Genomic DNA, 12,173 nt, shown 5'->3' with positions numbered 1-12,173 from the left:
TTGAAAGTGAAAAGACAGAAAAGAGGCAACAGGGAAATCAGAAAATAAACTCACAGGTCTGCCTGGGCACACCCCTGGCAAATATCACAATTAGAGTCTTTGGGGACTTGTGACTCAGGTGACACTGAAACATAAAATCCCTAAATCATCTTACTTTGGCATGCTTTTGCATCATTATGAATGTGAAATGAGGAACAGACAAACAGCATTATGGATATCAAGGCTCAGGGCCACTCCAAGCCGTTTGCTTTTATGTCTTCAGAGAGAGTACTCGTGAACGTTTTTAGTTAAAGAGAATGTCTGGTTTGGGGACCCTGTAGGATCTGCTGTTCCTTCTGAATTCTTCCACTGCCCCACATTATTAGCTTGTTTCTCCAATGTACAAACTGAAAATAAAATATCCACTTGTTTATCGAAATAGCGGATGGAGTTTATGAAGAGTCATTTATAAATAGTATTATCATTCTTACCTTATAAAACACATCCAAGATTTTTTGAAAGAACTATCAATAAATTCATGGCTCAAAGATGAATTGAAATACTATTCATTATAATAACTAGAGATAATGTATATATTCTACCTACCTAATATAGTTTTGCAGACATTGAATTTTATAGAATCTTAAATTGATTATGCTTCAGAATCTGTCATGAAATATGATTATTTCTTAATAGTGTTAAGTATCAGGGTACCTCTTTGCAGATACCATGTTCTTAACATGTACTTCACTATCCTACATTAATATAATCATTCTAGGAGGTTCTTTGCTCAGAGAAGAATGAAATTACATTTTAATTCTTCTGGAATGAAGACTAAATTAGATATCAAAAATCCCTTTTGTGGTTTCTGGTTCTTTCTCACAATTGTTAATAGGGCTGTTTAATATCTTCATCTAAGTATGCAAATAATACTTATGTATACTTTGGCATTATTGGTTTCCTGGAGCTCATAATTTTAAGAAAAGTAGAAACAATTTTTGTTTCTTCAAATATAATGACTTATTAAAATAGTGGGGACAACTGTGAGAATGGTTTAGCAATATAATCTCTAGAAAATTATATTAATAATTGAAACCATAAATTAGATGTTGAAATTATTTTAAAAGTCAATGGACTTCAACACTAATATGACATGCCACATCCAAAGATTCCACTTACCCACTTAACTGTTTTCTTCTGTACCTTTCTGCAAACAGCAAAAGCAATAAATAAACAAAAGAACAGGCTACTTGGCAAAGGAACAGTGATAGTGCATTATTCATTTCCCAGAAGCCATCCTTGTGGGTGGGCCCCTCACCACAGTGAGAAGCTAGTTTAGTTCGAGCACCACTCATACTTCACTGACTTAGAACTGAGTCAACCAGCTCACTTTTTAGTTACATTTAGATCACCCTTTTTTCTAGGTCAGGTAGAAATGATATTGCTATAGTGGTACTAAGTCACATTCAATGAATTTTTTTTAATCTTTCAGCAAAAATAGTGATCTTTGATATGCCTTGGATAATGAACGGTGAGTATATTACTGATACTTTCTAAAACAAAATGTCTGATTTCCTTTTTTCTTTGCCAATTTAGCCATATTTCTATGGTTGTTTTAAAAAACTGTTTATATTGAGCTTGGTGTATATGTACTCTTAAGAGGCTAGAGCTAAAACACTCAAAGGCTGTTCCAAAGCAAACTGGGCTAGCTTTCTGCCTCCAGGCCCTGGGGACACCCATTTGTCTTCTCTAAAAACAGCCTCAAGATGTTCAACCATTCAGGCAAAACTATAGTCAGAAGTCTTACTTTGTCACCCACAGATGGGGTATTTCATACACAGGCCTTGGCTAAGTTTTCTTACGGGCTTCAGATACTGAGGAAGAAATTAGAATGAATCTGAAATTTACTCCAAATCTCTGAGTCACATAGCCTTTATGAGTCATGATACATTTTTTGATTTAAAAAAATTTTTTTAACTATTGAAAACACTAGTAATAAAAAAATGTATCACAAAGAAAAGCCCAGGCCTAAATGGCTTGACTGGTAAATCTACCAAACATATAAAGAAGAATCAACACCAATCCTTCTCAAAGTCTTCCAAACAATAAGAGGGAACACGTCCCAACTCATTTTATGAGGCACTATCCCTAATAACAAACATCACAGGAAAAGAAAACTACAGACCAGTATGCCTTATGAATATAGATGGACCAACTTCAATAAAGTACTAACAAACCGAATCTAGTAGCATATAAAAAGGATTATATACCATGACCAAGAGGGATTTATCTCAGGAATGCAAAGTCAGTTAACATATGAAAATCAATCAGTGTTATCCAATATATTAATAGGCTAAAGGAAAAAAAAAACATGATCATCTCAATAGACAACAGAAAAAGCATTTAACAAAATCCAGTACAGTCTCATCATAAAAGCTCTCAAGAAACTAGGAATCGTAGGTGCAAAGAGTGGAACAACTGTGAAGTTTGGGGGACCACAGTAGTCCACACAAGACTACCCTCACTTCTGACACCAACTGTAAGTTCAAGGGGTTCCCAGAACCACTCTCAGGTTCACTAGAATGACACACAGAACTCACTCTAAGTTATTATACTCAGTTACGGTTTATTACAGGAAAGGATTCAGATTAAAATTAGCCAAGAGAAGAAAGACATAGGGCGGAATCCAGGAAAGTGCGAAATGTGAAGCAAGTTAATTTCCCAGCATCGACATGTGGCAGTACCCGTGGAGTACTGCCAACCAGGGAAGCTTGCCCATACTGTGGTGTTCAGAGTTTTTATTGGGGTTCCGTTGCATAGGTCTGACTGACTTACCACATGGTTTATCTCTGTCTCCAGTCTCTCCAGAGGTCTGATACTGTGTGACGCAAAGCCCCCCCCCATTCATTGTTCCAGTGTAACCCAGGGCCCCCAAACAAAGACACTCCTATCGGGTGTGAAGATTACCTCCCAGAAACTGAGGGCAAAGGCCAGACCTTTCTTTGAGTAAAGGTTAATTCTTCACTACACAGAAGAGAACTTCCTCGGCCTGATGAAGGGCGTCTGTGAAAACCCGCAGCTAACATCATATTTAGTGGTGAACAAGTGAATGCCTTCTCTCTTAGATCAGGGACAAGACAAGGTTGTCTGCTTTCACCACTTACATTGCCAGGGCATTGAGGCAAGAAAAAGAAAGAAAGGGCATCCAGACTGGAAAAGAAGTAATACTGTCTATTTGCAGGTGACATAATCGTCTATATGGAAAATTTTAAGGAATACAAACACAAAAATAACCTATTAGAACTAATAAACAAGTTCAGCAAGGTGGCAGAGTACATAGTTAATACACAAAATCAATAGTATTTCTATATACTAGCAATGAATAATCCATAAATGAAATTAAGAAAACAATTCCATTTATAATAGCATCACAAATAATAAAGTACTTAGAAATTTAATTAATAAGTTTAAGACTTACACACTGAAAACTGTAAAACACCACTGAAGGATATTCAAGACCTAGTTATACAGACATCTCTTATTCAAGGATTAGAAAACCTGATATTGTTAACATAGCAGTACTTCCTGAATTGATCTAGATTCAGTGCAACCCCTATAAAAATCCCAGCTGCCTTTTTTACAGAAATTGACAAGCTTGTCTTTAAATTGATATGGAAATGCAAGAGACCTAGAGTAGTAAAAATAATTTTGAAAAAGAACAACGCAATTGAAGGATTCATACTTCCACACTTCTTGATTTCTAAACTTACTACAAAGCTATAGTAATTAAGACACTGGTAGATATAAGCATAGACATATAGATGAATAAAATAGAATTGAGAGTCCAAAAATAAACCCTAACATTGATGGTTGATTTTTTGACAATTGTGCAAAGACAATTCAGTGGAGAAAGAATAGTCTTTTTAATAAATAGTACTAGAACTGAATATCCATCCACATTCAAAAGAATGAAGTTGGACCTCTACCTCCCATTATACACAAAATTTAACTCAAAATGGATCAGAGACCTAAATGTAAAACTATAAAATTCTTATAAGAACTCTTAGGAGTAAATCTTTGTGACCTTGGATTAGGCAGTGATTTCTTAGATATAACACCAAAAAAGTACAAGTGACAAAAGAAAAATACATTGGACTTCATTAAAATGTAAAATTTTTGTGCTCCAAAAGACACCATCAAAAAGTTGAAAAGACAGCTCTCAGAATGGAATAAAAGATTTACAAGTCAATATTTACATCTGATAAGGTACTTATGTCGAGAATATATAAAGAAATTTTACAATGCAACAATAAAAAGACACATGGCCCAATTAAAAAGGGCCAAAGAGTTGAATAGACATTTTTCCAAAGAAGATATGCAAATGGTCAATGAACACATAAAAAGATGTTCAACATCATTAGTCATTAGAGAAGTTCAAGTCAAAACCAAATGAGATACTTCACACCGACTAGGATGGCTGTAATCAAAGAGACAGACAGTAACAAGCATTGGTGAAGATGTGGAGAAATTGGGACCCTCATACATTGCTGGTGGGAATATAAAATGGTGCAGCCACAGTGGAAAACAGCCTGGCAGTTCCTCAAAAAGTTAAATATAAGAGTTACCATATGACCCAGCAATTCCACTCCTAAGTATATCCCAAAGAGAATTGAAAGTACATGTCTGCACAAAAACTTGTATACAAATGTTCACAGCAGCATTATTCATAATAGTAAAAAGTGGGAACAACCCAAATGTTCATCACTTGATGAGTGGATAAACAAATGTTATATATCCATGAAAGGGAAAATGATTCAGCAATAAAAAGGAATCAAATACTGATACATGCTACATCATGGTTGAACCTTAAAAACACACTGAATGAACAAAGCCAGTAGGAAAAAAAAACACATTGTATGATTCCATTTATATGAAATGTCCTAAATAGGCAAATCCATAAAAACAAAGTCGATTAGCGTTTGCCAGGGAATGGAAGAGGATGAAGAGAGACTGCTAATGGATAAGGGTTTCTTTTTGGTGTGATGAAAATGTTGTGAAATTAGATAGTGGTGATGGTTGTGCAACTCTGTGAATGTACTAAAAACCATTGATGTGTATACTTTAAAAGGGTAAATTTTATGGTATGTAAATTACATCTCAATTAATCTGTTCTTAAAAAATCAGATTTCACACTTTAGTTAATTCAAGTAGCATAACTTTAAATATGTCAACTCACACTTTCAAAATGGAAATTAATGAAAATGTAAATGTTATGTAAAAAAATTTAAGCATAATTAGCCAAAGTAAAAACGTAATTTTCTGAACTACTATTTAATGTTTATTATGCTGTTGTATTTCCTGATTTTTTTATTGACGCTTTTGCAAATTTAATGCAGGATTCCTCTATTCGTTTCTTTAAAATGTGCTTAGAATGTCACGATGGAAATGAGATTTTTAAAATTAAGTATAAATCAGAATGGCATGACAGAACAGATTGTAATACTACACAGCTGGGTTTGATAAGAATTGATACCTGCAGGCTCCGTAAATTCTTCACAGTTGCATAAACTGCAGGGCTTGGGAGAAAGGCAAAGAAGTTTGGGGTTAGGATGGAAGAAGTCTGGGTCTAGCTGACACCCACAATGAGGAGAGCTACTTCCTTCTCTTCCTGACTTCCCATTTGAGGATGTTTTTCAGATTGGGGGTTTATCAGAAGCGTAAGGCAAATGACTCTCCCCATACTATTGTGCAGTTATTCCCCGAATTACATTGCTGTTTGATTCAGCGTCTGGAAATCTTAGTAGTGGGGATCATTGATGGATTTGTGCAGAGGCCAGAACCCTGATAAGTTTATTAGAGAATATCAGGGTAATTTAATCTTCCTGAATCTTCATGGAACATTTGAAATCCATAAGGGCCTATAGGAATTAGAGACTATTAAGTATCATGCCATGGAAAGATACATATTAACAGATTTTAGCCCAAACTAATTCCAGAAGACCTGTGTTAGCACATACAGTAAATTTGAGAAAGAGAATGAAAAGAATTTAATGAAGTGACTGTTTTTTCTTCAGCTGCTTTCAAAATTGTGAAATCCTGGCTTGGTCCAGAAGCAGTGAGTTTGTTGAAGTTTACAAGTAAAAATGAAGTCCAAGACTATGTCAGTGTAGAATACCTGCCTCCCCACATGGGTGGAACTGTAAGTATAGTACTGGAAATTCGTTTCTAAAATAAGACTGTGTCACAGCACTTTGGGCTGTATTCTTTCCTCAAGGAAAAAGGAAAATCAATGTCATAACATCCAAAGAAAGATCACAGATACCCCAAAGTAGAAAGCAGTGTTACAGACATTTGTAAAATTTTCAAGTTGTTCCCGTGCTACTTTTGAATGGTTTTAAACTGGAAAGTATTCAGTAAAATAGTATTTAGTATTCAGAAACAAGTATTCAGTAAAAAGTCTTTCTACTGCTATCCCAACCACCCTGTCCTCCTTCCCAGTTTCATTTCTTACATTTATTTCCAGGGATCTCTATTGCCTATATAAGCAACTGTATTATATATGTAATATATGTGTAAGCAAAAGTAGTATATATGTAATTCTGCCTCCTTCCCATCTCTTTTAAACAAGTAGTACATTTATACACTATTGAGCATCCTGCTTTTTTCTTTACAATATATCTTAGTAGAGATCATTCCTAATCAATGTGACAACTGACTTAATCTTTATGTATGGCTGCATAGTATTCCAGTGTCTAGAGATGAACCATACTTATTTTAATAACCATCAGGTAATTATTTGGATGTGTCTTTACTTTGCTTCCAATTGTTTACTGTTGAACAATCTTTTTAATTTAAAAGATAATATATACTATCAAGATTTTTTGGAAATGATTTTACTACTTACAAGTAAGAGACCAGGATTAGTAGGTATGTGTTAAATTCTTAATACTGTTTAACAATGAAACATATTGATAATGACTTTTTTAATAAACTGTGAAACCTATGGAATTGGTATGCTTTGGGTTAACTTGATTGATAACATTTCTATTATTTTATTTTTATAATCTACTTTGTATACTGCCTTTCTGGCATAATTGTATTCAACCAGAACCAAGGGGATAGCAAGATGAAAAGTTTTGGTATGGCCTTTTGTTTGTTTTCTTTGATTAAAAAACCTTGAACTAATATTTTTAAACTTTGCTGCTTTCCTATTCTGAGACTTATTTCACATTTTTACCTAGAAAAACAGTATGGTTCATTTCAAGTACTACCCTTAGTTAAAATAGTGATTTGATTCATTTGTCATTTTTTTATAGTTTGCCCATAGAATTGTTGTATCTTAAAATTAATAGTACTTAGTAAAATTTACCTTTTTTAGGGATAGAAAAGGTTATTTTATTTCCCTTCTTTGTTGTTAGTGATGTATTTCTTCAGGATTATAGTCAAGTTGTAGTTAGGACTGATATTTTCTAACATAACTTTTTGTTTTCAAAAAACAATACAAACACATGATGTTTTTAGAAACAGCAAACAATACTAAAATACTAAAGACTGAAAAGTATAAGAGTACAGTGAAAAGTACATGTTCCTCCCAAGGTCACTGCCCATTGCTACTCCCCAGAGGCAGTCACTGTTTCCAAGTTTTCTCTCCTTCCGGAGATATTCTATCCAGTGTTTTTTTACGTAATGGTCACATATCACACATATTGTGGGGCTTTTTTCACATCATTTATTTTTAGGTTATACCATATTGATTCATAGAGGTCTATGATTCTTTAAACTACTGCAGAATATTCCATTATGTCGATATAACATAACTTATTTAATCAGTTCTCTTTTGAAGGTACCTTATTTTCTAATCTTTTTTCCATTACTAATAATGCTGCAGTGACTGTCCTTGTAAATAACTCTGGGTACACACGTGCAGCAGTATATGTAGAAGGTAAACTCATAGACATAAAATCATTAGGTCAGTGGGTATATTTAGTTTTTAATTTTAATAGTTGTTGCCAATTTCCCTCTAAAGAGATTCTCCCCATTTATCAATGATGTGTGAGAACGCTTGAACCACAGTCTCGCCAACACCATATACCGTATTTCTCCGAAAATAAGGCCAGGTCTTATATTAATTTTTGCTTCAAAAGACACATTAGGGCTTATGTTCAGGGAATGTCATCCTGAAAAATCATGCTAGGGCTTGTTTTCTGGTTAGGTCTTATTTTGGGGGAAACACGGTAGTCTCATTTTTGCCAGTCTCAGGTGAAAAATATTATAGTTTTAATTTGCATTTATTTTATTGTAAGTGATGTTGGGCATGTTTTAATGATTTAAAAGGCAGTCTTCATTCTTTTTCTATAAACTACATCATTCCTTTATTCCTTGTTCTGTTGGGTTATTATTTTCTTGTTGATTTGTATATACCGTGTTTCCCTGAAAATAAGACCTAGTCAGACAATCAGCTCTAATGCGTCTTTTGGAGCAAAAATTAATATGAGACCCGGTCTTATTTTACTATAAGACTGGGTCTTGTATAAGACCAGGTACATCACATCACATCACATCCCATCCCATCCCATCACAACACAACACAACACAACACAACACCGGGTCTTATGTAAGACCGGGTCTTACATGAATTTTTGCTCCAAAAGACACAATACAGCTGATTGTCCAGCTAGGTCTTATTTTCGGGGAAACACGGTATTAACAAAAGCTGTCTTTTGTTTCTGATATGTATGGTGCATATTTTTCCAGTTGTGGCCTTTTTCTTAAAAAACAAATTTCATTTTAGTGTGCTCAATTTTTAATCAATATTTGTATGCCTTCTAGGTTTTGTGCTATGCTTAGAAAGGCTACCTCTACTTAGGGTTTTTTTTTAATACTCCCATGTGTTGTTCTGAAGCTTGCATGGTTTTTAAAAACTAAACACACACATGCATACATACACAGACACTTGCACATATAGTTAAAGCTTTCACCCATCTGAAATTCTTTTGGTGTAAAGAGTGAGCTAAAGATCCAACTTGGTTGTTTTACAGATGGCTGGCCAGTTGTCCCATACCACTTACTACTCTTTCCCTTTCTGGTTTTAAATTTCACTACAGTTTGTTTTCTTGGCTAAAGTAATGGATTTTAACTTTACTAAGAGAATTATTTTTCTATCCACCTCTTAGCAGACTGATCCAAAATTGTTTTATTTTAGGATCCTTTCAAGTATACCTACCCACCACTAGTAGATGACGACTTCCAGACACCACTGTGTGAAAATGGTCCTATTGCCAGTGAGGATGAAGCTTCCAGTAAGGAAGACATAGAAAGTGATGGCAAAGAAACCTTGGAAACAGTTTCTAATGAAGAACAAACGGCTCTTCTGAAAAAGGTAATTCTAAAAATAAAACTGAGTCAAAAGCTGTGGCCTATCCCCAATTCTACTATTAGCTCACTATGTGATTGTGTGTAATCCACTTAGAAGTTTCTGTCCTTCTCATCTTTGTATGTAAAAAAGAAAGAAGAAGGAGGGGATGGGCCAATTCCATACTGTTGCATAAAAATTGGTAAAATGCAACTGGAAGGAACGGTAGCTATTTTTTATTTGTCTGAAATAAAAGTAATTGAAAACTTTACTTTGATCTGCTTCCTCTATTTCACATTTTAAAAAGCACTTTGTTGTCATCTTGCTATCTGTAATCAGGGGCTTCATAGATAAATACATTATAATTTAGAACAAATTTAAAGAGTCTTAAGGGAAGGACCATGTTGTATTTTCTAGTGACATTTATAGTAGGCACTCAAATATATGTTAATATAATGTTAATATATACTAAATATACAATGCAGATATAATAAACCTATGTTAAAGATTATAATTTGGATTGAATCAATGTAATGTTTACTTTTTGATCTAATGACCTACCCAACAGTCAGTATGAAACTAAATTTCTTTTTTCTTCATATATATTTTTTTGTCTTTAGATTAACCTAACCGAAGCTGTTTCCAAAGCAGAAGAAAATGAAAAGATTGATTCCAAGATGAAAGGTTTCAAGAAACCATTGAGTGTATTTAAGGGGCCCTTATTACACATTAGGTAATAATGGAAGATTTTATTACCTATGCTTTTATAACATATTTTGATCATCTTGAGGGATCTGCAAAGTAAGAAAACTTCTATAGTATTTTTGAAACTGTGGAAATACAAAATTATGGATTATGTGAAGACTCACCTTGGTTTCCAGACATAGTGGATATTTTTAGCTACCTTTTTGTTATTCTGTTGAGTGTGTTTAAAAGGCCCTCATTATCACAACAGATAATAAACTTGAATATTCATATATATATTAACAGTAAATCTTAATGACATGCATTTTTCTCATTATACTGATACTGTTAGACTTGCACAAATTCAGAGATGCTAGAAACAACATTGAAATGTAGGCATTTATCAGTTTGACCTTCCAAAAGCTGAAGCTGAACCAGAAAAATAGGTTTTTTTACTAAAGCTAAATTTCAGCCCATCTCTATTTTTATTTCTAGGTTATGCAACCCAAAAGATTCAGGATTGTATTCTTTATCATTATATAAAGACCTCTTTCTCACTAATGATGCTTTTGGTTGGTAAATATTGAGCCATATGTTAATATTGCTATACCATCTTTCTTTATTGATGACCTGATATGTCATTTTTCTGTCCCTTTACTTGAAACCTTTCTATGTAACTGTTTTAGGTATATGTCTGTTATAAGCATGACAGCCAGAGTTTTTAAAACTAGAATCTGAGATTCTCTAACTAACGAGATGAGTTTGTTTAATATATTTTGATTACCATTATTATCTGGATTTGTTGTGTCTGTGCGTGACAGAGAGAAATACATGCGCATTATGTTGTTTTCCATGGTTTTTCTTTGCTATTTTCCCTCTTTGGAGTTTGTTTCCCATTTTCTCCTCTATTGGTTTGGAAGTTACACACTGTTTTTTCACTGGAGGCCTGTCCAAACCGTGGTTTCTGGCTTATAAATGTCACGGTATGGCCAGAAGAGCTAGCTAGGGAGAAAGCCAAAGTAGAACTTCGGGCTCTGCCACTCCCTGCCTCCGCCCCAGGAAAGTCACAGCACTTCTGCACACGCCCAAGGACCCAACCTATGGCAGTCCCACATAGGGACTTCTTGCAGTTTTTATGCTGGTTACTAAGAGCAGGTTTTTATGGGGAAAAGAGCTCTTAGGAAAGAGCTTCTCGCAGTTTTTATGCTGCTTACTAAGAGCAGGTCTGGGATCCAAAACCTGCCTGTCTTTTCTGTGGCATATTTCAGATTGAGTCCTAAAAGGAAGCCAGCAACCGTGCTCATTTACCATCTTGTCCAAAGCTGGGCAAAGCCCTCCTGGGAGAACACTTCCTTAAAAATGTGTGCTCTCTAGATTAATAAACATCTCTGATAGGAAGACATTCCTGGTAGAACATGAATCTATTTAAAGATATATCTCAAAGTCAAGGTCTAGCTGACCAATATATATTTTTATCTAAAACAAAAACACGGTTCTTCCCATTGTTTGGAGGCACCTGACACAATTTGGCTAATGTAATTAAACTACACAAACTTTGCTGGAATCTTTTTGTTTTCATTTTAGGACACGGGCATTACAGTGGCCAAGAATAGTAAAATTTGCATTTGGGGGTTCACTGATTTTACTGTTTGACAAGTTCTTCCTGCAGTTCCCAGCCCAGATTTTATTTTTGTGTTTATTTTTCTTCTTCCCTATTACATAGAAAAAAAGCCTTCATATAGTAAGAAATGATTCTATTACTTGAATACATCCCTAATGATCATTCTTTTTAAGGTATGATCTTCTCTGCTGGTGTATAAAAATATGCCCCATTCTAATCTGTAATTAGGTGAAGTTGAAGCAGCAACTCCATCTTTACTTTCTTTATTATCTGTAACCTTCCCAAGAGTTTAAGAAAATGCACTTTGAGGTGGTGCTGATTATAGGGCTAATTCAGAATCTTCCTAGTTCGCTCTCTGTTCCTTCTGCTTTTGATCTTGGGGAAACCATAGGACTTTTTAAATAGCATACATTGAATCAGTAAGATTAAAATACAAAATATATTGGGCAATTATTTTGTAATCTTGTCTTTTTGATGAAATCTCTGTACAAACAAGCATAAAATACTAACCAAATGTTTTTCTTCAAGCTAATGATT

At 34.4% G+C, this 12,173-nt stretch overlaps 1 protein-coding gene across 2 annotated transcripts in view; it reads left to right on the top strand.

The window, feature by feature from the left end:
• MOSPD2 (motile sperm domain containing 2) overlaps positions 1-12,173 on the top strand; it is a 38,956-nt gene that overhangs the window by 18,302 nt on the left and 8,481 nt on the right. For both annotated transcript variants that reach the window (XM_081042961.1, XM_081042960.1), the window contains exons 7-10: positions 1,472-1,510; positions 6,054-6,178; positions 9,182-9,358; positions 9,952-10,064. In XM_081042961.1, the coding sequence (XP_080899087.1) occupies positions 1,472-1,510; positions 6,054-6,178; positions 9,182-9,358; positions 9,952-10,064 (454 nt within the window). The remainder of the gene's footprint in view (positions 1-1,471; positions 1,511-6,053; positions 6,179-9,181; positions 9,359-9,951; positions 10,065-12,173) is intronic.

Source organism: Rhinolophus hipposideros, assembly GCF_964194185.1.
Source record: "Rhinolophus hipposideros genome assembly, chromosome: X".
NCBI classification, from domain to species: Eukaryota; Metazoa; Chordata; class Mammalia; order Chiroptera; family Rhinolophidae; genus Rhinolophus; species Rhinolophus hipposideros.
This window is presented reverse-complemented; position numbering and strand designations above follow the sequence as displayed.